Source organism: Paramisgurnus dabryanus, chromosome 2 (assembly GCF_030506205.2).
Source record: "Paramisgurnus dabryanus chromosome 2, PD_genome_1.1, whole genome shotgun sequence".
Lineage (NCBI taxonomy): Eukaryota > Metazoa > Chordata > Actinopteri > Cypriniformes > Cobitidae > Paramisgurnus > Paramisgurnus dabryanus.
In genome coordinates, this window is record NC_133338.1 from 33,078,805 (window position 1) to 33,103,597 (window position 24,793).

The following is a 24,793-nucleotide window of genomic DNA, read 5'->3' on the forward strand; positions in this document are numbered from 1 at the left end:
ACTATAGCAGCATGTATTTGCTTTTCATAATGCAGAAAAGCAAAGCAAGCAAATAAAAACAAACAAATGCATAAATTAAATGCATCTTAGGAGGGATAGAAATAGGAGACTCAGCACCACTGAGAATACAGTGTGGATACAGTATGGTATACAGTGTGATATGATCACAGTGGTTTACAACAAACAGTGTATTTCTGAGAAAAAGTGAAGTAAACACAGCATGTAGTTTTGGTCATTTTTTCAATCCGTTTCTATTTTTAGAAAAACATTATACTGCTGACATTATGGTGCTGTATTGTATGAGGGAGCGTGTGTGCTTTATTGTAGATAGCACCAGGTGAGGACTCCAAAAGGCTTCTTCAACCCAAAACACCTGCTCTCCAAGACCTGCAGCTGCCGGCAGGCCTGTGTTTGTGTGTTTGCGTTGTGCATGGGTAGATGTGTACGCGTGCTGGTTAGACTTTTAAAATATCTCTCTCTCTTTCTCTCCCTCTCTCTCTCTCTCTCTCTCTCTCTCTCCAGGGCATAGACTAATTAATGGATACCATTCTCAGTTGATTAGCTACAGTTCCTTCTGTAATTACATTCGCATACTAACCACTCAGACAAAAAGATGAGGGGGAGAGAGAGAGAACAAAGCAAAGGAAAAATAAATTAATGCTCTTCTCATTTTGCTCTGATCTTAATTTGCTTCTGCTATTGTTTTCCCTCCACAATAAGATAAGAAAGCTATTTTTCCTCTTATTTCGGCAATTCTGGTTGTGTAACATCTAAAGGAATCACTTTGTTATAAACAGACAAAAGCTTGCTGTTGGATGAGTGTTGAATCATGGCCTTCAGGCTGTTGTGAAGATGACTTTTTCTCGCTGTTCTGGTTACTGTTTGTGTGTGTGTGTGCATATAAATGTGTGTGTGTGTGTGTGTGTGTGTGTGTGTGTGTGTGTGTGTGTGTGTGTGTGTGTGTGTGTGTGTGTGTGTGTGTGTGTGTGTGTGTGTGTGTGTATGCATGATTTGTCTGGTTATAGAGGGCCCTCTGTGCTGGCCCTCCAGCTGCTAACCCATAATTCCTCATTTTGCAGTCCCATTGTTCCTACCTGTCAGTGTGTTTGTGTCTCAGAAGAAAGATAGGATGGCTGCCATTTCAACAATTTTCTATCGTGTTTGATTTAGAGGGATAACGATTATATAAAGGATTATAAGAAAAGCTCAATTTAAAACAAAAACTCTAAAATACTACATTGATGTCCTGTGCAATAAACAAGATGAAGTTTAAACCAGCACGATTTCATTATCTCACATCGGCTCACCCTTTATTTGCATACTATTTTCAAATTCTCAGACCTCTACTTCCTTTCTTATTTATTTATTTTTTATTGAATAGTCCCAACCTGCCCTACCTATATAACAATCTCCTAATTTCGTTTATTTAACAGACATGGTTATGTTTTTATGATTCAACCACACCTTTGTACTCCAAAGATATTTTCTCCAACATACTATAGAGCAAGCCACACCTATCTCTCCCCCTGATGCATTCTTAATAAAGAATAAAGCCTTTTTCAGACACAGTGCTACACATTTTGTGATGATTTGCTTTACTTGTGAATCGAACCCTGACATAAAAGTTATTAGCTTTGTGTTCTACCAATTGTGCTGTAGGAACATGAATGATAAACTAATAAATAAATAAACTTTTAGCAGTGGTACTGCTTCCTAATACTCCAAAATAACGTTTTAGTTCATTTGTTTGCAGATATTTATGTGCAGTTGCTATTTTTTGCATAAAGCTGACTACAGAGGGACTGAAATAACTAGTGTTTTCCTTCTTGTTTCTTTTGCAGTTTGGGAATAACAACAACTACATGAACATGGCTGATGCCAATGGAGCTCTATTAGCAGGGGGAGATGTGAGTATATCAGATAACATTTTACATTGCCATGGATGGTAAACTATTACGAGCTAATGGCATGAGCTATATCACTGGGACTGCTAAACAGTCATTTCCATGCATAACCATTTATTGTTTTAAAGCAAACCCAAGTCCCAACAGCTCGCATGCCTTTATAAGTTTAAATAAAAAGAGTCATTTCAGTGGCAGGTGCGCAGCTGCTATATTTACATAAAACATGATTTTCCTCTTACATGCTTTCCTGAATTGCTATGGGATTTTTCTTAAAGCTTAAAGCTTGTTATGCCAGCGGCTATCTATCTATTCATGCACATTCACTTGTGTTGTTATAATCTGACTGAATGATTGTTCCAGTGGACCTGGTGTGTTTATGTACCAGTGTTTACATTGTTACACCTGGACAAGAGTGACTGGCTCGATATTGGCCAGAGGTCAGGTCAAGTAGGCATGTAAAACATCTACTATACTTATTTTACAATACAACTAAGCTAGGAGAGAAAGTGTCCTTTTTATTAAAGTCACTCTTAATTTCCGTCATCTTTATCTTCTGTCAGCATGTCAGCATGACAGTTTATTTTATATCTCAGATTGGTCTCTGCTTGCTTTATATAACAATATATGTTCTGGCTCCATGTTACACTCTTGTGTTGCCCTTGCCTGATTTCCATCCCATTTCCAATGCAAATCTTCATCTCCTTAACATCTCAACGGCATTGATAGCCTCATGCTGGCTAAGCAAAGATAATTCATGCGTGAGTCTGTGCATGTGAAGTCCATTTGTGCATGTTTGTTTATTCTCATAGTGTGTGTACGTGCATTGACTTGCTACGCATACCTTTTTTATTTGAAGTGCGAGCAGTAAGGGCACAGCTTGTATAACCACATGTGATCGAGTTGGTTGCAATCTCTATGATTTTCACCTACAGTGGAAAAGAGTTTTGATGAAAAATTTGAAATTTCCTTAAACATAGACTATATTTTTTCATGCATACTATATTGATGGCTTTATGGGATGTGACACAATGAAATTACCAGCATTAATGTTTTTTTTTTTTTGGTCACATCAAACACAGGCTAAAAAGAAATTAAAGGGACTTTACCTTAGTGAGTACTGTAATTTCACAGTGTGATGGGTTTTCCATGAGCTTTAGCTCTTTCATTAATCTGCTTAATGTGTCATCTTTAGGCTAGAGAGAAAAGTGAGAAAGGCTAAGCAATTCTGAGTCTCATACTGTGCGTATCTGTGTATGAATGTTTATTTAACATTAGGCTTTACTGTTAACCTGTGAAGCAAATACATATCAATGTATCTTTTAAAATAATAATAGACCTTGAAAAAAGATCGAGTCTGGCAATCCTGATTCATACTACATATTGCATGACATTAATCTTGTAAAATGAATCAGATTTAACTTTCGATAATATATGTAAACGCCATTAACTCTGTAATGAAACATGATATGGAAACAGAATATGGCAGTACTCGATCAGGTGACCTCTCCCTTCCTGCTTTATAACTGAAACTGATACTATCATATTCTGTTCCACTCAGCAAGATCACTTATCACACGCAATCTCGTTACATGCATGTAATCACTACTGTATATATGTAGAAATGGATTTGAAATGGCTGGTATACCGAGAGGGAGCCATTGTCATCTGAGTAGCGCCTCTTTCTTTGCTTGACTGATATTAGGAGCTCTGCCTTATCGATTTTTCTAACCAGCATGCTCAGTAATTGTGATGCACTGCCTTTTAACAAGTGCTGCTTATGTCTTTTCAGTTGACTAAATCTACAAACTGAAAAGGCTTATTGTTTTTTAATCCGTGCTATTGGTTTATCCTGGTTATTGTATTAGGTTTAGCATAATAGTGCTGTTGAAAAAAAAAATAGGTGCATCAAGACTGAATATTTATATGTGGGCTTTTGGAACATCTCTGTGTAAAGGCTATGCAAATTCCCTTTATGTAAAAACCTATAGGATGACACATGTAAAGCACATCTAATTTACATGGGATTTACACAAAATGGGATTTACATGTCCCACATGCAATTACATGTGTTTTCGCACATGTGAAAGTCATGTGGTTTTTCAGTAAAGGCTTTTCTTAAATACTATTTCATACTTAGGTGAACATTTAGACTATTAAAAACTCCTGCCAGTTAGGACATATAGGACAGACCTACGCACAAAGCCAGCATTTGAATTGTTTATATTAAAACGGTCAGCAGTGACTGAACAATGTTTCATTAAAAGCCAAATTCAGACTGCTATGAATTAAAGCCACAATATATAAGATTTTTGTAACGCAATATCCAAAAACCACTTGCACAATGTGATAAATTAAATGCAGATGTGTATAGGGCTGGGCGATAAAATGATATCGATATGTATCATCGATACACCTTTATCGATAACGGTAGGAAAAAAACCTTTGATATGACGTCTGTTAATGCACTGCTAGAACTGCATTGGACTATATTACATCACCTAGATCTTAAACAGCCTATAATATGCCCTGATAAAGGACCGTGCCATAATGTTAATAACAAAAGGAAATGTTAGCTCACAAGTGTGGCAGTTCTTTGTTTATTTGCGTCTGACCATCATTGGAACAATGTTGTGTGTACATAGCTGTACATACTTATGGACCGGGTGTACTTCTTTTCCGCGTCAGCGCAGCCTTCAAAGTATACTTACTGCGGCTACACACAGATGTCAGTGTTCGACAAATACACAATACAAATTATTTCTTATTCAAATTATTACTCTATCAGGCCATACTGATTTGGCGACATTTACAGTACATTAAAAAACTTAAAAAAGGAAAATTAGCCGATCCACCATTGCAAACAAAGTTTAGAACAAAGAACAAGAAACAAAGAACAGGAATCAAACATTATGATGACAAAAATGCTCCGGAGAGAGCATTTATAGAGTTTATTTAACACCAATTTAATCTTTATGTAAGATATATACTTTTTTTGTACTGCTAAACTAAAATAGTTTATTGTTTGCCTTAATGAAGTGTGTAAATAAAACATACAGTTGTTAAATGAATGAAATGAAGCTTAATAAAATGTATTAATAAATATCGCTATAGAATAAATCGAACACGTTATATCGATGATAAACATTTTAGCTCTATTGCCCACCCCTAGTTGTGTACTTACATTATAGAAACTATGGCAACACGAGTTGACAAATGTGGTGGTTATACAGCATCTAGCATGCAGCTGGTGTGCCTTGCAGCTACTTCATTATGATGGCTTTAAATAATTTAATCAAATGTATATATACATTTGATTGTATTATTTAAAGCCATCATAATTACCTATTATTACCTATAGGTAATAAAAAAATATTCATAACCTCATCTGTGAATATGACTAGCAAATTCCATACGTCTCTAGATGGTGAAAATGACATCACCTATAGTTCCACTATCCTTTATAACTTAAAGGAATAGTCCATTTTCTTAAAAAAAAAATCCAGATAATTTACTCACCACCATGTCATCCAAAATGTTGATGTCTTTCTTTGTTCAGTCGAGAAGAAATTATTTTTTTTGAGGAAAACATTGCAGGATTTTTCTCATTTTAATGGACTTTAATAGAGCCCAACATTAAATACTTAACTCAACACTTAACAGTTTTTTTCAACAGAGTTTCAAAGGTCCCGAAACGAGGCATAAGGGTCTTATCTAGCGAAACAATTGTCATTTTTGACAAGAAAAAATAAAAATATGCACTTTTAAACCATTTTAAACCACAACTTCTCGTCTAGATCCGGTCGTGATGTGCCAGCGTGACCCCACGCAATACGTCATGACGTCAAGAGGTCACAGAGGACGAATGCGAAACTCCGCCCCAGTGTTTACAAGTGTGGTGAAAGAGGACCGTTCCTACGTTATTGTATGTCAACTGATACTAATTAATGTCTTTGTGTCAGTTTACTGTTTAAAATGGTCCGCAAATGTGTGTTTTATATATGTAACATGTGACCTCCCTACGTCACTACGCATTTACGTTAGGTCGCGCTGGACCGGACCTAGACGAAAAGTTGTGGTTTAAAAGTGCATATTTTTTATTTTCTTGTTAAAAATGACAATTGTTTCGCTAGATAAGACCCTTATGCCTCGTTTGGGATCGTTTATAGTGCTTTGAAACTCCGTTGAAAAAAACTGTTGAGTTAAGTGTTGGTGTCAATTAAAGTCCATTAAAATGAGAAAAATCCTGCAATGTTTTCCTCAAAAAACATAATTTCTTCTCGACTGAACAAAGAAAGACATCAACATTTTGGATGACATGGTGTTGAGTAAATTATCTGGATTTTTCTTTTAAGAAAATTGAATATTCCTTTAAGGTTTGCCTTTGTTATTATTAAAAAAATGCTAACTCTAGTGGTGAAATCCTACATATTGTGCCTTTAACCAAAAAGCAAGAAAAAACTAATTTAGTTTTTTGTGCATTCATGCTGTATTTGACCTTGAAATTGGAGTCAAACTTTTTTACTATCTTTAGTTGTGGTACAAACTTACGTTTCACATTGCACAATTCTTGCAAACTGCTCCAAACCTCTCACATATAGCTGAATCTAGGATAAAATCCACTTTATAACACAATCTCTGCAGCCACCTTTATATTCTTCATCCGCTGCTGTTCTCATCCCACAACACTGCAGGCCGACGGTGTCTGAACACCAGACAGGCCAGAAACACATCTCAATTCTCATTTACACACAGACTCGCTCACCATCTCCCACAGCAGATGTTAATTTAATATCTGCCTTCTCTCTCTCATCTCATTGTGTTCAGTCAGGTGTTCAGTGTTTTGTTTAGTTATTTGTAAAGGTCAATGTCATTTCAGTTATGTTCTGATGTGAAAAAGACGAAGAAAGAGACTCTTCCTCACATTTGATCTTTGAATGTCGTATCTGATTTTACAGTATAGCCATGTTGTTAGGGCATTTAGGTCTTTCTTTCTTTTGCTCTGTGGTGTTGTACAGTGAACATGCTGGGACTGCATGTCTTATTCATAGAGAAAGGTCATGAAGTAAAGTAAATGAAAAGAGCACCTTTCACTTTCTCCCTCTGCATCGCTCTGCTCTCCTTTCACTCATTCAACCAATGTCCTTCTTTTTATCTCATTCTTTTTTGTCCCTTGATCATCTACATCTCTATCATATCTGGAGTGATCTTCTCTCATGATAGTTTTTATTATTTATGCCTCAGTGCTGCTGTTTTGATTAACACAAAGTTAACTGCTGCTATGCCATAGGGAGGGAAAATGAGCTTGTAGCTGTGTGTTAATGGAGAACTGGGAGACAGAGCTGCGCTGGCCACTAATGGTTTTAAATGGAGGTAATGTGAACATGTGTTAGGAGCTGCAAGCCCCTGGCTTTCACTATGTTCAACACGTCACTACCTTTACAAGACCTGCTGCTCACAGCTGTGGAAATAGTGCTGAACGTTAATGGAGTCATATAAAAAGCAAAAAAGGAGAGAAAATGAGAAAAAGGGGAGTGGTGATGATTATTATTAGCCTTAAACCTCTATTGGATCTCATCATGCTGTCATTGAATGTGCTTTAAGTACGTGTGTGGTTTCCAGAGGTGGGCCTACAGTTTATTGTGTGGTCTGAATTCACCTAATGGGTACCAGTATTTGCACTTAAAAGGGAGAAGAACAACAATAATATGCTTAAAGATTGTTCTGCTGTGTTTGCTTTTGTGCAATGAGGAAATGATGTCATTCTGCTTGTGTGATAGCTGTACAATATTTAATTTGTTATCCTCACATCATGTTTCATGGAGACTGTAAATGATAAACATTTTCTTGTACAAGAATTAAATGGGTTTTCTTATCTTCTCTATTTGGGTCAAAAGTTATTTCACAGCTCAGAGATTAAATGTGTTTCCAGTTTATGAGAAATCATCAGCAGGCTGTGTTTACTTTCTCCAGCTATTGTCCTTGTACATATTATTAAGAGCATACACAGTGACTGTAGAAAATCATCTGCATGACAGATGGCTTTACAGCTAGCTCATGACTTTTCATCTTTTCTCCTTAGACGTTTCATACTCCAAGTCTTGGTGATGAGGAGTTTGAAATACCCCCCATCACCCCGCCCCCTGAGGTGGAGTCTGGCATGGGCCTCCAAGAGGTGGACTCAACTTACCCCGGGCTACCCGACCACCCAAACTCTCATCGCGGGTCATACATCCCACAGTTCCCACCCCAGAGCCTGGAGCTTCCCTCAATCACTATCTCCAGGAATATGATGGATCAGGAAGGACAAATGAACAATGGACACCCAGGGGTAAAAATCAAGTTATTCTCACATTTACTTGAGACTTTATTGGTGTAAATATTAAGTAGTAGTAGCTGGGAGTTATGCAAAATAAAATCAAATGCATTTCTAACATTATATTCAACCCCAGCTGCATTTATCTTCCACAGCCCACTGAAATAAGTGTGGATGGTTTTCTTCTCTAAATGCAAATATGTTTGCCAAAGGTGTTCTGTGCAAAACTAATTCGGTGGCTGATATATTTTGTTGTTATAAAACTGGATTTGTACTTGTAGACGATTGGAAACAGACAGTGGTTGTGCAGTAAAACATTGCCAGATTTAGCTAAATATATTCCTTCTGCAACCTTGTGTCGCTGTGATGACTAATATATTAGACAGGCAAGCATTTGCTTCATAACAATCATGTTTTACGATCAAGCTTTTATAGCTGTTAATTTAGATAGAGAAATGGTTTCTAAATGCCACAGAGATGGATTCAGCGAAGAGGACGCTGTGAAAATGCCAAGGCCTTACTAGAAATATTAAAACTGCTATTATAGAAATGAAATCACTGTCGAAGACCTTTCAATACATTAAAGGACACAAATGTGACATTCGCCAGCTTTTAAATAATTATGACAAAGTTTGAAATTGAAACAGCTTTAAAAACTAAACAAAACAGCTCCTCCATACTGTATGTATATACAGTAAAATGATACATCTGTATTTACATTCCAATATCGATAGGCACCATCAAATTTTACTGCCCTTCCATGCTGCTGGCAAGTAAAATAATTGCAGCTTTTAAAATATTTGTGCTGCATAAGTGACCGCCGCAAGGCTTTTTGCCTAAAGAATTTTCATTTCATGCTCAGTTAAGCTCGTATGCAGCCGAGAAAAAAACAGAACCTTGACACAATTACAACGTGAACGGGTTCTCACTGCACTGTGAAGGGATTAGATTTGATTTCCCAACATTATTCCTCTTTAGCAGCTATTTCTGTGGACAGTGCCTCTGATTGTGTGGGGACTATATTAGCAGGTTCGGGGAGAATGAGGGCACTCTGCCCTGCGTCTGGTGGCATTATGACCATCCCTCTGAATCTTCTCTATCACTCATCACCCGATGTCCTCCTGAAAGACTCTCAGTCTCTCCTCTTAATGGAATTGATCTCAGTTTGTGCTGCTCTCTGGGATTGGTACGGACAGCGTCGTGCGATTGAGTCAATGCCTTATATTTGTAAAGGACTCTGTAAGGGCTTGCGGAAGTTAGGGATTTAACCTTTAGTGTCGTCCTTCAGTGATTTTTATGTATTTCATATTTTTTATATAATCCAATTCAGTATGATGCACCAAGAAGGACAATTCAGGATCACATTGATGTAATATTATGTGAGTAGAAAGGGCATGAACCAAAAATCCACAAAGAATTGACATATTTTACTTAAAATAGCGCATTAGTAATTATGTAAAGGTAAATCAGATCATTCAAATGAGCTTATCTATGAGAGATAACAAGCGAGCAGTGAGCCTGTTTTAGTTTTAATTTGCTCTCCGTGTTTCTGAATCTCTGCCAAATATTCCTCTAATTCCTTCCCTCTGATGCTGCACGTCTGTCAGGTGAAATTAGCCGCAGATGCTGCTGGACAAACCTAACTCTGCAAAATCCATTTCTCAGCTGTGAAGATGTCTGGCAGGATTTCGAATGTGAAGTCATTATTTATTTAATCTGTTCTCCTAACAAGCTCCTGCATCTCGCTCGAATCTCGTTGAATCTGACTAGCGCTCGGTGCAGGCCAGAATTGATGAGGAATCAAAGATCTGAATCCTGAAGAAAGGCTGTGATCCTGGAAGTTGTGTTGAGATAAACAGAGCAGATCAAGCATTCCTGTTTTAACATCTTGATTTCTTTTGCTGATTTACCTTTGTTTATCCATAAATTACAATTCTACATATGAAGAACTCGGATGCCAAAGCCGCTAAATGCCACCTCAAAAATTAGATAATAATATTAACCTCCTAAGACCTGGATGTCTACATACGTGGACATCAAATTTGTTTGTTGTTTGCACCATAATACTTAATTTTGTGTTACTGGAATCTGTTGTACCCAAACGTGGACAATTAAACTGCTTCATGTTTAATAAAAATATTTGGTTATTATATTTATTGATTCTTCCTAACCCCAAATAGCTGGAAGAAATCTGAAAAAAGACAAACCAAAGCTTGGGTCTTAGGGGGTAAACCAAATGGTCTGGGCACTGCTTTATATGGTTTGTTGTCAGAATCGCAACGTTGATTGTTCAGCAAAGTCCTCTAAGTACACATTTAAACACATTTGGTTCCCTTGTGATCACTTGGACTTGACTACATCATGAATGTGGCAGCCACATGCATCACATCGCCCACTAATGTGTGGTTCAGTTTCTTCATTTTTACCTTTTGAATTTTGACTTCTTTAGTGATTATGCAACTGTTTACTAGGCCTATGTCTTGTCCCAAGTGGATTTTTTTTAGAAGTTGAGGCTTCGGCAGCGAAAGACACTCAAACTTAAATACTAATGAAATGACTAAAGTGACATTTGTGAAAATTAGGCATTTCAATTACTGACGACTTTGCCATTAAAGTGAAATTCCTGAACATAAACAATAAGAGCTTAAAGGAACAGTATGTAGGATTGTGGCCAAAACTGGTACTGCAATCACACAACTTGTGGCTTAAACTGGTACTGCAATCACACAAATGGTGGCCAATACACAACATGACAACATAAACATCAGTTGAGGGCTGCAACTCCACTTTTTAAATGACAATATCCTGCCAGACCACTGTTGTCAGGGATATAAGTATTTGAAATGAAAATGATTTCTTAATGTCTAGTGACATATCAGGGCCATTTTATGATTAATTGAGAAAAATTTCTTACATACTGTTCCTTTAATTATAAATGCTTATTTACAAGAAAACATGCATTGTTTTTTTAATTAAAAATAATAAAAAATGAATCAATAAGCAAACAAAATTGTTTATAATGATAGCTCACTATTGAGTTACAGTCCGTGTGGTCTAAATTGTTTAGAGTATGTGTTTGTGAGATTCACACTGAAATGGTAAATCTTGTCCTTGTGATCCTTCACAAACTGACAAGGCTTTGACTGCTGTCTCAGAATAAAATGGAGAATATGTCCAGTGTTGCAGAAACTATATTTTTCTTTCCCAAACACCAAACAGACGCATACACACACATACACTTCTCCCTCTCCTCCACTCTCTCTCTCTTTACACCTTTCTGTTATCTTATCTCCAAGCTGAGTAGTTGTGACATCAGTTGTACATCAATCTTTGAAAGTGGATTTTTTTCTTCCTTTACTTTCATGTTTCTTTTTTCTTCTTTTTTTCTGCCAGACAGCCATTGTGACATATTGGGCCAGTAAGAAATGAAAGATATTCATGCAGGCATGCAATACTTGTAATGAAGTCTCAGCCTGACCTTCTGTGTGATTGATTTTGTAATTTAGTTTTCTCAGCCTGTACTTGAAATGAAATGAAATCATGTTGAACAAGTTTTAAATACCCATAAGGCAGCGGGAGAGGTGGAGGGAGGGAGAAAAGAGAGAAAGAGAAAAATAGAAGAAATGTTGTAGAGTTCTGTTTTTTTTTAAGAAATTGATTTAAATTCAAAACAATAAAACAACAATGTTGACCATAGTGCTGTACAAACAATAGCACAATTAGAAAAAGATAGCTTTTAAAAGATGATCACATAGTTATAAAAGTAATATAAAATAACCTGTAAAAGACAATCAAAATATATCTTAACTACTAGAATCAAACAATATCGTAAAAAATATGTTTTTAGGTGGCTTTTAAACTGGCCGAGCCCCAGTACGTTCCTAACATATAACGACAGGCTGCTTCATAATTTGGGGGCAGAGACTGCAAATCCTCGATTCCCTTTGGATTTAATCTTAGACCGAGAAACAACAACAAGTTACTGTGATTGAGATTGTAAGGATCTAATTGGCTTTTCTTCTTGTATTAGATCAGCAATATAAGATGGAGCTATGCCATGTAGGGATTTACATAATAATACGAATAAATATCCTAAAAGAAACTGAAATGATTTGAACACCACAGAGATATTCTTGACATTGTTTTTCAAGGGACTGCAATTCATACATTATATGACATTAACATTTATGCATTTGGTTGATGCTTTTATCAAGGTATACATTTTACTCGATGTATATACACAACCCTTAGGCTTCTGACGCAATGCCTAATCTGACGCAATGCCTAATCTAGCTAGACACGTACAGTATATGCCTGAAACAGGAGATCATAAAAATACTGTAGCATACTTTAGTACTTAGTAAATTGTAGTATATTACAGTGATTAGTACACTTTGTTAAAGGGACATTACACTTTTTTTATTTGAAAATGTGTTCATTTTCCAGCTCTCCTAGAGTTTTAAACATTTGATTTTTACCATTTTGGAATCCATTCAGCTAGCACTTTTAGCATAGCTTAGCACAATCCATTGAATCTGATTAGACCATTAGCATAATATCACTACGCCTTCTGCCGCCATGTTACATCAGCAGAGTCCTTGATTATTACACCAGTTTGAGAGTATAGTTCATAGACAAATCTGCCTAGAAAATCACAACTTTTAAGTTTTCGTCTGTCTTAGTACACGATGTATCTATAGAAGAGTCAAGTTTTAAATAGGAAAAATATCGAAACTCGATAAAAAATTTTTTTAGCATGATGCTAATGGTCTAATCAAACTCAATGGATTATGCTAAGCTATCCTAAAAGTGCAAGTGCCAGACCTGGAGATCAGCTGAATGGATTCCAAAATGGTAAGAATCAAATGTTTAACTCTAGGGGAGCTGGAAAATGAGCATTTTTTCAAAAAAGTGGAATGTCCCTTTAGTAAATGCTATAATAGTATGAAATATGGTGAATTGATTAACTGCAGTAAATACTGTTGTATACTTCTATATATTTACTATAAGTGTATAAGTAACACTATAGTATCTAGGAATTTACCTTTATTTTACTTTTATCATATTTTTTATATTGTTGTTTTTTAGAGAGAGATTGAGGGGAGGTGGAGGAGAAATAAAAGTAGAAAACAATTTATCTTCACGCTACTGTGGTCTCTGCAAGCATTCAAAATTCAATTTTTCTTCTTTTTCTTGAGCATCCAGTTATGCAGGTAGCCTTAAACGGTTGTAAAAATAAAGCCGTCTTCTGGTTAAGGTCCCAGCACAGCTGTGAATATGTGCATGGGGCTGATAAACTACCCATAATAGAGGCGACCTTTTCACATTGGCCAAAGTTGTGAGATTCATCCTCATAATTACCATATAGATGATTTTACTCAGTTTTCTGTTATGGAACATTTCCAAGAGCTCCGCGGAAAGATTGAATGGAAATTGAACTTGTTAACATTCTTTTCAGCATGGAACAGCTCATACCAAGCTGCTTTTAATAAACTCTCCTTTTTTTTATTCCCACCCCCCATGCGAATCCAGAAGGCCGATATCTTAAAGAGCATACCCAAGACTGTCAGCTATTGACACGACATCTTCAGATTCTTATCCCTGACCGGCTGAAAGCAGCATTGCTTATGTTATGGTTCTGAACACATGCTGGAAAAAGAGGTCTGAGGTTTTTCGAGGGTTTTTGTTGACTGTTTAGTTGCGGTCCCTGCTTTTGATGAAAGAGGCGAGGACACTATCAGGTACAACCAAACAGTCGTCTATCAAAGGTCTTAGTGTGTTATTTAGTTTGGCAGCTGGTCAGCCTCTTTCAAGTGCTTTTAATATGGAAAGGTTTTGTGCCTGTAGTAAAGTATAAATTCTAAACTTTTTACAGCATGTTGTGAAATAAAGATAGGAGAGGAAAACGATCCTTTTTCAGTCGGTGTAGATAGACTGATTGCTTGAATAATAACAACATTTGCACAAGCACACACAAACACACAGGCGAGAGGATAGGGCACATCTGGCCTCTTTGCTCTTCAGATAAGAAGTTATTTACAGATTTATGAAGACTATCAAAAGCATCTGTGTAGATGCGAGCTGTGTGTCTGCAGACAATGTTCCAATCAAAATGCAAATCGAGGCTGTACAGCAGGGACATAAATAAACAGATCGAATACAGACTGGCTCTTTCTACAAGCTAAACTACTCCGACAGCAGAAATCACATTTCTTTCATTGCCTACAAAGGCTGCTATTAGCAGCTGCCTGCCATTTGTGCTGGTTTAGTCTGAATGTTTCATTCACTCCTCTTTATTTTCTATATACTGATTTGTGCACCGTGCATAAATAACTATTTTATGTCAAATTATCTCATGGTTTGATTTTCTGGTGTTTGATCGCTCGGTCTCGTGTCTGTAGGCGGAAAGATAATGTTGTCAAATCATTAGATGCTTTAAGATAAATTGCAGCTGATTTTTTTATCCTCTGTGGGAATTATTACTACATCTGTTCTGCTCTATGCGACGGGATCAAAGCTAAAGACCAGTTCTGACCGCTTCTAAAAAAATACTCGGCAAAGCAGTCAGTGTAACATTTTGACAAAAAGAAAATCAAAAGAGTAAGGGGGCATGTGGTCCGTTGACAAATGTAGCATGCTCCTCTGCGAATGTAGCATTGATCAATGTAGTATTCACATGGGGATGAGCCGAAACATAGAGTCCTGTCATAGACTTTGATGATCTGTGTGAATCTCTCCTCGCTGTACATTAAGGATGCAAAGGGAATGTTGTCATGATTTTGGTGGGGTATCGGTAGCTGTTAGTTGAGTAGTCCTGCAGGGACCATGTTGAAGTGATAGACACAGATGGCCTTGGTTAATGAACACAGTAGACAGGTCTAAAACAAAGAATACTGCTGGCTTTGTCTCTCTGTCTTTTATACTAATGATAAACCTAGTGCAAATGCAAATAGTTTCATCTCTAAGGGGTGCACTCGTTTATAGATTTGTTCATTTATAACAAAGCGGTGATGTTTCTTCAGAAAGAAGAACGAAAGTTCCCGATGTCAAAAACACCTATTGTTTTTCAGATTGCGTTTTTGATAAAGCACGGATTTAATATAAAGTTGCATGTGCCCCGGGAATTTAAAGAGAGAATCTAATCTGTGTGTGAGGGAAGGTGTTAGAATATTGTACAAAGCGAGAGGGTTCAGCAGGTCTGGCCAATATGGCCAGGTGCACAGCTTTATGATGTGTTGACACATACAGATATTGAGTCGGTGAATACCAGATGGATGGGGGTTGATGCAGTAAGACTTTGATAAACGAAAAAATGAACAAAGGCGATCGGATGAACTGGTTTTCCCTGCTGTTCGAGTTGATTTTGCTCAGTAATCTGGTTGCTGTTAGAGATACTGCTGTAATTTCACTCTCCATTCAGTCTATGCAAAACATTTCAGGCACACCTTCTCAGTACTGTATATAAAACATCACACAAATCATCATGTCAAAAACATTGTGGATGCATGGTATACAAAAATAACATCTAGTTGATCTAATATTTTGAAGGTGTCAGAACAAAAAATGTGAGAATTATACAAAGATTGATACTGTAAGAGTTGATTACAAAGAACTAAAGTGCCTGACTGTCCTTGGTATTTGTAGGCTAAGTAATGTATAGTATGAAGCTTGTCGTATGCTAAATTTCCATCACTGAAACAGGGGTGCTATCATTTTATAGCTGCACAGAATGCAGATCTGAAATGTTAAATACTCTTTATTAACATTCATTTTTTCTCAGCCAGGGGTCTGGGCCCACAGGGGGCCTCAACAGATTTACAAGGGGGCCTTAAGATGACTTAAAATTATTCAAAATATTACAGCGAAATAAGATAAAACAACCAAAAATCTATATATTTATTATTGTTTTGGGCAATGGGGGGCCTTGAATTGAAAAAGGTTTAGAACCACTAACTTTAGGGACACTTTTGATCAACCTTGTTTTTCTATCTATGGGGCATTTCCCGGACAGGGATTAGACTAGTCCTAGACTAAAATAAATATAAGAGCTGTCCAAACTGAAAACAACTTGCACTGACATATCTTAAAATACATCAGTGCCCTTTGTTTTGCCTCTAAATGCACACAAGTAATGTTTTTAGTTAAGCATGTTTGTTTAAACTAGTAATATTTCCTAATTAAACTAACCCCTAGTCCTGGCTTAAGCTAATTCCTGTCTGAAAAACCACCCCATATTGTTTTTTCCATAGTTGTGATCAAAAAGTTTTAATAGTAATTTTTTTTGTTCTGCAGGGCATTGGTCAGACACACCTGCGTCAATACCCAAACCCCACCATGGTAATGCGCTCCATTATTAATATGCACAACCCTAATGGCATGATGTCACAACACCCGCTTACCACCCTCAACCAGTCACAGATCAGCACACAGCTGGGGCTAAATATGACTGGATCAAACATAGCTCACACTTCCCCGTCCCCGCCCGCCAGCAAATCGGCCACGCCCTCTCCCTCGAGCTCAATTAACGAAGACGATCAAGAGGAAGGAAACAGGGTGAGTGACATTTACTTACTTATTATCTTTTATCGCCAATGTTTTGGTGCAGTGTATTTGATGTATTTATATGGAATGTATTTATAAATTATATAAAATGTTCTCTTTTTCTGTCAGGTGATTGGCGAAAAGCGTCCCGCCCCCGATGCTGGTAAGAAGCCAAAGACACCCAAGAAGAAGAAGAAGAAGGATCCCAATGAGCCTCAGAAACCAGTGTCTGCATACGCCCTGTTCTTCAGGGATACCCAGGCAGCCATTAAAGGCCAAAACCCTAATGCCACATTTGGGGAGGTGTCGAAGATCGTAGCTTCTATGTGGGATGGATTGGGAGAAGAGCAGAAACAGGTAACACAAAACACTAACCTGTTTTATTAAAGGACTTTATGTTCAAAAGTTGAAGAGAAATGTTTAAACTTTTAAACTAAAGTGGAAACTAATGCAAAAGAGTAGGGTTTTCTCTTATTAAGCATTAATAGCTTCCCTCGTTTCTAAAAAAAAAAAAGATTTATGTCATCAAGTGATTTAACAAACTGCTTGATATTTTCCACCCTCTTTAGTTTGTATCCCTGTTGTAAGAATCATGTTTGCCAGTCAGTGCTTTATTAATTACTTGTTTATCACACCTCGTGTATTTTCTTCTCCGCAGGTTTACAAAAGCAAAACAGAAGCAGCAAAGAAAGAATATCTGAAAGCTCTCGCAGCGTACCGCGCAAGTCTAGTGTCAAAGGTGAGTTTTTGATATCTCTTTATCCATCTGTTTCGCTTTCCCTTTATGATTTCTTCTATACCTCTGTTTACCAGTTTGTTAACAGTTCTTACTTTGAGGCTGAATAGCTTTCACCTTGAGGTTTTAAAAGATGAGACCATCAGCGCAGTAAAATTTTAATTGAAGGCAATACATTTACTGCTGACAACAGAAATTTTTATAAATTATTTTTTTATATTTTTTGTCGTCTTACAATACTGAGACTGTGAATGCATTACTTTCACAATAGAGGTGTTACAAGAGCAGTAAATGAATTCTTCATAATATCCATAATGCTTATTAACTCCCTGTATCAGCTAGGGACATTTGCATTTGAGCAATACCATACAAATGTCAACCTTACCATATATTTTTTGTTCAAAAGTTTTAAACAGTACTGATATCTTAGATGTCAATATTTTTTGGATTAATTACCAATGTGAGTTTTCTGTTTAAGTTTGTTAACATTATTTTCCATAGTTGGGTTAGTGCAGCTTTTACAACTGTCACCTCCATAACTTTGTTTTTTCCCCATTATTGCACACATATAAATTAAAATAAAAATGTCATTTTTGTCACATCTGTAACACATGTATAAAATAAAATAGAAAACATAAGTATACTGTAGACTGATATTTTTCTGATGTTTGGACTGTTCATCAGGGGTTTAGGGAAAATATAGACAGATGTTAAATATATTGGTAATTAATGCTATTAATTACTATTAATAGCATTAATTCTCTAAGATTATGTTTTAATATTTGACTTATCCATGTCATATCCATAATGCTAGAATTGCTCATATTTGTAATTTCCTTGCAAAATTATATGTTAATATTTAAGCACCAATCCATCTTACACACTTTTTACCATTAGTGATGGACAGTACTGTGTAAAAGTCTTAGGCCACCATCACCAGCTTTGTTGTTTTAGCAAAGTTTTAATGTCCATTCATATTTATTGTTTACTCTTTTTTAAGATACAAACTTTTGCACAGTACTGTATGTTCACTTGTACAAGTACTGGAGAATGTTATTAATGCAACATGTACGTCATTTCGACATTGTCATCACATTGGTTCTGGTTCAACAGTTAAATATAAATTGATTTAGAACCATTTTTAGAACCTTGACGTTTGTTATTTTTGGCAAGCAAGATTTAAAATCCTGTTTCAGATCTTCTCCTAGACTGCTAAAAATATATAAATTCCACCAATCTTTAGATCACTGAAAGTAAGACAGCAGCAATTTTCTGTGAACAACTCTTCTCTTTCAAGTCAGTCAGCAGATCAGCACTAATAAAGCAGAGGGCACTGCACTAAAATAATTAGTTGAGTACAAGAATTCATCTGCTCATTTGGTCTCTCTTCTTTATTTCTGTCTCAGGCTGCCGCAGAGTCAGCCGAAGCCCAGACTATTCGCTCAGTGCAGCAGACCCTCGCCTCCACCAGCCTCTCTCCAGGACTTGTACTGCCTTCACCGCTATCCCAGCACCCTTCCATGTCTGCTGCCGCACAGGCTCTCCAACAGGCCCTGCCTCGAGCCATCGCCCCCAAACCTCTGCAGATGCGCGTGGGCAACAACCAGATCGTCACCTCCGTTACGGTAGCTCACCAGAGCATGGCGCCCGGTGGCGTGCAGACGCAGCTGCTAGGGCAGATGGGCGCGGCCGGCCCGCAGTCGGGCGTGCCGTCGCAAATGAGTCCACCGATGCAGTCGCGGCATGTGGCCATGCAGCAGCAGATGCAGCAGCAGCAGATGCAGCAGCACTTGCAGCACCATCAAATGCAGCAGCAGCAAATGCACCATCAGCAGATTCAGCAGCAAATGCAGCAGCAGCATTTCCAGCATCACCTGCAGCAGCAGCTTCAGCAGCATCACATGCAACAGCAGCACCAACAAATGCAACAACAGCAGCAAATGCAAATGCAGCACATGCAGCAGATGCATCAGCATCAAATGCAGCAGCATCAAATGCAGTCACAGCCGCAGTCTCAGTGTTCGCCCGTGCAGCACTCGCCCGGCACGCCTCACTCCGCCTCTCTCGGGAGCCCACCGCCCCCAACTCCGCCCCACCAACACCCATCGCAAGTACAGGCTCACGCCCAGGTCCTGTCACAAGTGAGCATCTACTGAACCAAAACCCCCTCAGACCCACAGTCGCAACTCAAAGAGAAAAGCAGATGGAAGTTGTTATTAAAAAGCATCGTTACAAAGTTGCTTTTTTAAGTTGCACTTAAGAAGTGTGTAAGAAATATGAATGTTTTACAAATAACTGTCCTTTGTTCTAGATGGATATGTGTTTAAAGGACAGAGCATCTTAGCTGGATATTTTGTCTATAAGATAGGCTGAGCTACAGGGAAGTCTGTTCATAGACTTGAGTGCCCCGTAGTCATTTGTATGTACATTTAGTTTTTTTCTCTCTGTTGTGGAGTTTAAACCGTGCCGGAGCATGACAACGATGACAAAAACTTTCGAGGTGATCGCAGAAGCACCTGATGGGTTTTATTTAAGAGCTTTATTTATGAGGTTGGCGTCATTTGGATTGACTGTCACCACCAGACAAAACAAAGACAAAAAGGCACTGTATTAATAAAGGGAAGGTAATGAACTGAACAATACACAGGTACTTAACTAGTCATCAGAGATACGTTTTATTGGCTCTTGCACTCTCTGGCCAGCGTTTTGTGAGTCCTACCTTCTTTTTCTCCTCGGCAGTGCCACAGATGAAACTGTTTAACAGTCACCGCTGGGAAATTCACATCAAATCAACCTGCTTTTGTAACAGAGTGGTGTTTGAGACTCTCATGCCACGTTATCAAACAGGAAAAAACACTCTTGGATTTTGCTGGACAGAACAATGGACAGACTTCCACTTTAATCATCATGTCTCCTAACACTTTCTGTGATCTGCTGTATGTGTTTGAGGAAAGAGCAGAAGTTTATGGAGGTTCTTCTTTGGCCAAACCATCAAGATTCTCATTCAGTCCCCCGTGCGTAATAACGGCACTCCAAAAAATGTTCTTCTCTGTAATTATCTTTACCTCAAAAGTTTTATTGAATAAGTTATGTTTTTGTTTATTTCTTTTGTGTAATGATAACATATTTTATGGAAAAAAGGATAAATTACTGGTTAACTGGTATTTTTATTTTATGATACCCCACACTTTACAACGAGGACAACTATAGACAGCAGTTTTATCAGATCTGTTTTCGAAGGACATGGAAGTATTTCGTGCCAGCTGTAAATGAATCAATGGTAAAAGAAAATGAAGTTGTACATTTTTCATACCTCTTGTTGTAAAGTTTTAATATGTGAGGCTTTAAACGCAGAAGTTGGCGAGCTGACCAGTGTGTCCTGCTTTATGTCATAGCGCTCTTTTCTACTTTTTTATGAGTTACAGTACAGTAGCAACGATTCGTTTTGTTTGTGTTTTTGCTTACAACTCCAAATTAATCGCTTTTAATGGCAGAAAAATAAATAAGGTTCAAGTCGGTTGGAAGCTCCACCTGTTTTTAAACTTCCACATGTCTTTATTATTAAGTTACACGTTTTGTTTCTGACATCCAAAAATGTTTAAAAAGAGGCATTCCATCATCACTATGATACTAGCCATAATTTTGTATTATATTTCTCTGTGTCTCACTGTTTGCAATTAAAATAACAATCAAACATATTTATTTCAAGGAACTGATTCATTTCAAAGATTATATTAGCCATACTTTTGTATAAAACATTTCCTCAATGTGTCCTTGTTAGTTATGAAAGATTTTAAATAAAGACATCAGTACTTAAAGTATTCGGTTGATTTGGGAATATAATTGCATTTCTGTACCATCCACTCGTACAAACATTTTAATATGAAAAGGGATTACACATATTATTGCTTCAGATTTATTATAAAATATGTTTTATTAGAATTTCCCTTGAAAGGGGCTTTGCAACACTAATTTTTTTTGCTTTTTTAATGCCTTTTTTATAGTAAAATATATTCAAATACTCTATTGTGCATTCTGTGGATGTTAAAAGGTTAAAATATTCTCATTTTCCAGCTCCCCTATTTTTACAGTTTTGGAATCCATCCAGCTGATCTCCGGGTCTAGCTGTACCACTTTTAGCATAGCTTAGCATAATCCATTTAATCTGATTAGACCATTAGCATCACGCAAAAAATAACCAAAGAGTTTCGATGATATTACGCATCACCTGAAAATAGTCCTCTTCTATTGTAAGTTGCTAATGGGACTATTTTTGGACAGTGCGTAATATCATTGCACCTCATGCAGCCATGTTACGGCAGCAAAGTCCTTGATTATTACGCCAGAATGAGAGTATAGTTCCTAGCCATATCTGCCTAGAAAATCACAACTTTTAATTTTCTGTCGGTCTTAGTACACGATGTAACTACAGAAGAATCAAGTTTTAAATAGGAAAAATATTTAAACCCTTTGGTTAATTTTTAGGGTGATGCTAATGGTCTAATCAGATTCAATGGATTATGCTAAAAGTGGTACTGCCAGACCCAGAGATCAGCTGAATGGATTCCAAAATGGTAAAAATCAAATGTTTAACTCTAGGGGAGCTGGAAAATGAGCATATTTTCAAAAGCGCAATGTCTGTCTCAGTCAATACATTTCAAAGATGACCTCCAGAATATTTGTGGGGGAAGGTAAAATTGCAAAAGGGTAATTATCATAAGCGCATAATAAGCATGTTAGGACAGTTGATCGTCTTCATCCTCAGTTTTCTTTGTGAAAACGTCCAAACGAAACAGACGGGAAAGAATCTGTGCCGGTGCATATTTAGTTCTGCATTAATAGAATTCTCAAACTCTATTTTGTAGCCAGTCAGTTAATTTCAAGAACGCTTGTGTAATTTGCGGGAGAGAGGCTGTCGTGATTGGCTCTCGAGTCTGGTTTTGTGTCACAGAGAAGCCCACGCTCTCACTTTGTGATTAATTGCAGCATCTGTTCTGTCAGAGGGTGTAGTGGAGGGGTCTGCAGGAAAACTGCAAATAAGTGCTGGCAACAGTCTTAAAGCGCCTATGATGAAATGAAAATTAAAAACAGCGAGTACCCCGCATGCCCTGCATTTCAATGGCAAGAAGTGGGGAGAGAGAAAAGGGAGAGGGTGAAGATTGCTAAGCATCGAGTGTAAGAGCGGTGTCCATGGTGACCAAACACATCCTTTAAAAACAGCCAGTAATGAGGGGCTGGGAAATAGCGGTTATTATTCCGAACAGTCTCTTGGAGGGCAGCATCAATAATGCATGCGGTACCTTGTTATTTGGTAAACCTTGTTATCCACACGGCCTCAGTGAGGATAAATATCTCACAACAAGGGTTGGAACTCTGACACACCCCGGCGATAAATAAATAAATAAACCGAGGGGTGCAGATATTTTCGAGCTCATGATTACATGAGCTCACGGTGCTGATGATGTCGGCACACTGATGATTATGAATCGTATCACTGCGTGCCGTGTCAGGGCGAGAATAAAGGCGAACGTCTAAAGGACCTCATTCGAATTCAATCATTGCCTCATAATGGGGTGGAAAATGTGAATGTTTAAAAATGTAGCAGAACGTTATTAAATATTTTCCTTAGTTTGCTGTAAAGGCTTATTTAGGTAAATGTATGCTAGCGTTATAAAAATGTCATAATAAATTCACAGAAGCGAATATAAATTCCACTGGAATTACACTCCATTAGCATGCTGATGTCACTTTTATTGCCAAAATCTAGTTCAAACTGCAATCACGTGATCTGAGAGTTGAGTGTTTAAATCATTTTTCATTGTGTGTCCAGTGCTATTTATCACTTTGGGGTGTGAGCACGTGCGCACATACAATTCAGGCTATGTTTATGATTTACATAAATAGGGTCATATGCAATGTGAATGCCCTTTTTTCAATATAAATCAATGATTGATTACTATCTTTCATTACCCTGCTGTCCACACAGATACAATGTGAATGGAGCAACAAAGGGTCTGAGACTGTGACCTTTGATTTTGGTTTCTGTGGTCAGTTTCGATCCGTTCACAAGAGATATGACTAATCATTAAAGAACACTGTTTTACAAAAGGCAAACAACATCGCATTCATTTAAGACTGATTATATTTTCCACCACATTAGAAACTATGTGGCTGCCATGAACATGATGTGATTTCCGTAGTGAGCCACCTCATTAAACCTATTATCACTAAATGCAAATATGAATCAAATAAACTGTTCCAGGTTACCACTGCTAGTTTCTTAGTTTGTACAGATTGAGCAATCCCTGATAAAGCAGCAACGTGACAGATGGAGAATTTCTCTTTGTGGACATTGTTTGCGTTACTTGGCAACAATAACCAAATAGGGCAGAACTTGAGTAGGGCAAGGGTCACTTTCAAACAGAGAACATCCGTACTGCTCGGCCATGCCGTCTACCCATCCCCAACCAGCTCCCAAAGACCACGTGCAACCTTTTGACCTAACTCGAGACACCTGGCCTTACAGAGAGCGAAGTCTTTCGCTAACTTGTTTTGGGTACGATCCTGTTGAACACTGGGCAGGATGACAGGGTTTGTTAGCACAATGTTGACCTCTCAGTCAGAGACAGAACTTTGTTTAGATGCTGTTGACCTGCTGGTGCTGCTATGAACGTTTGTATGAAAGACTCCCCAGACTGAATGATAAAGGCTAACAGCTGGGTCTGAGGCTAAAGCCAAGAACTTGACTTTCAAGACTGAAGGAAATAGTTTTCGTTCAGGGCATAACCTCAGGATAAAGTGCTAGATGAATACAGGCTGTTTAATGTGTGGTATAATGTTTAGATATTTAAAATTAAACTTTAAAATAGTTTTCATGTGTTTTAAAATTGTTATTATTTGAGATAACACTTTTTTTTGAAAGTCCACTTTTTACATTTTACAAAAGTACATTTGCAACTTGTCCACTACCAGTCATCACAAAATTTGTGATGATCCTTTAACACAGTGGTTCTTAAACTTTCAGTAGGTGCCTTCGCCTCCCCCCCCCCCCCAAAGAAAATTCATGACATAAAAACTTAGAAACAAAACATTAAATGACACAAGCTAGTGGTGTTGATTAGTAGCTATATTTTTCTGAGTTTTAAATAACCTGAATTTATGATAAATTATTGTATTTTGCAAAATGTCATAAAACGTGAGATGGTGCCAAAGCCCATCTCACGCCCCTCAATTTGACAACCACTGCTTTAACAGACATATTACTCACTATAAACTCACCTAAAGGATTATTAGGAACAA

General features: G+C 37.5%; 1 protein-coding gene across 1 annotated transcript in view; it reads left to right on the forward strand.

Annotated features, from left to right (window-relative positions):
* The window catches only part of tox3 (TOX high mobility group box family member 3), a 42,364-nt gene extending 21,174 nt beyond the window's left edge, over positions 1–21,190 (forward strand). The window contains exons 2-7 of the mRNA XM_065289560.2: positions 1,842–1,907; positions 7,984–8,232; positions 16,510–16,770; positions 16,888–17,115; positions 17,417–17,497; positions 18,901–21,190. Coding sequence (XP_065145632.1) covers positions 1,842–1,907; positions 7,984–8,232; positions 16,510–16,770; positions 16,888–17,115; positions 17,417–17,497; positions 18,901–19,650 — 1,635 coding nt within the window. The 3' untranslated portion in view covers positions 19,651–21,190. The remainder of the gene's footprint in view (positions 1–1,841; positions 1,908–7,983; positions 8,233–16,509; positions 16,771–16,887; positions 17,116–17,416; positions 17,498–18,900) is intronic.
* Positions 21,191–24,793: the final 3,603 nt, after the last annotated feature.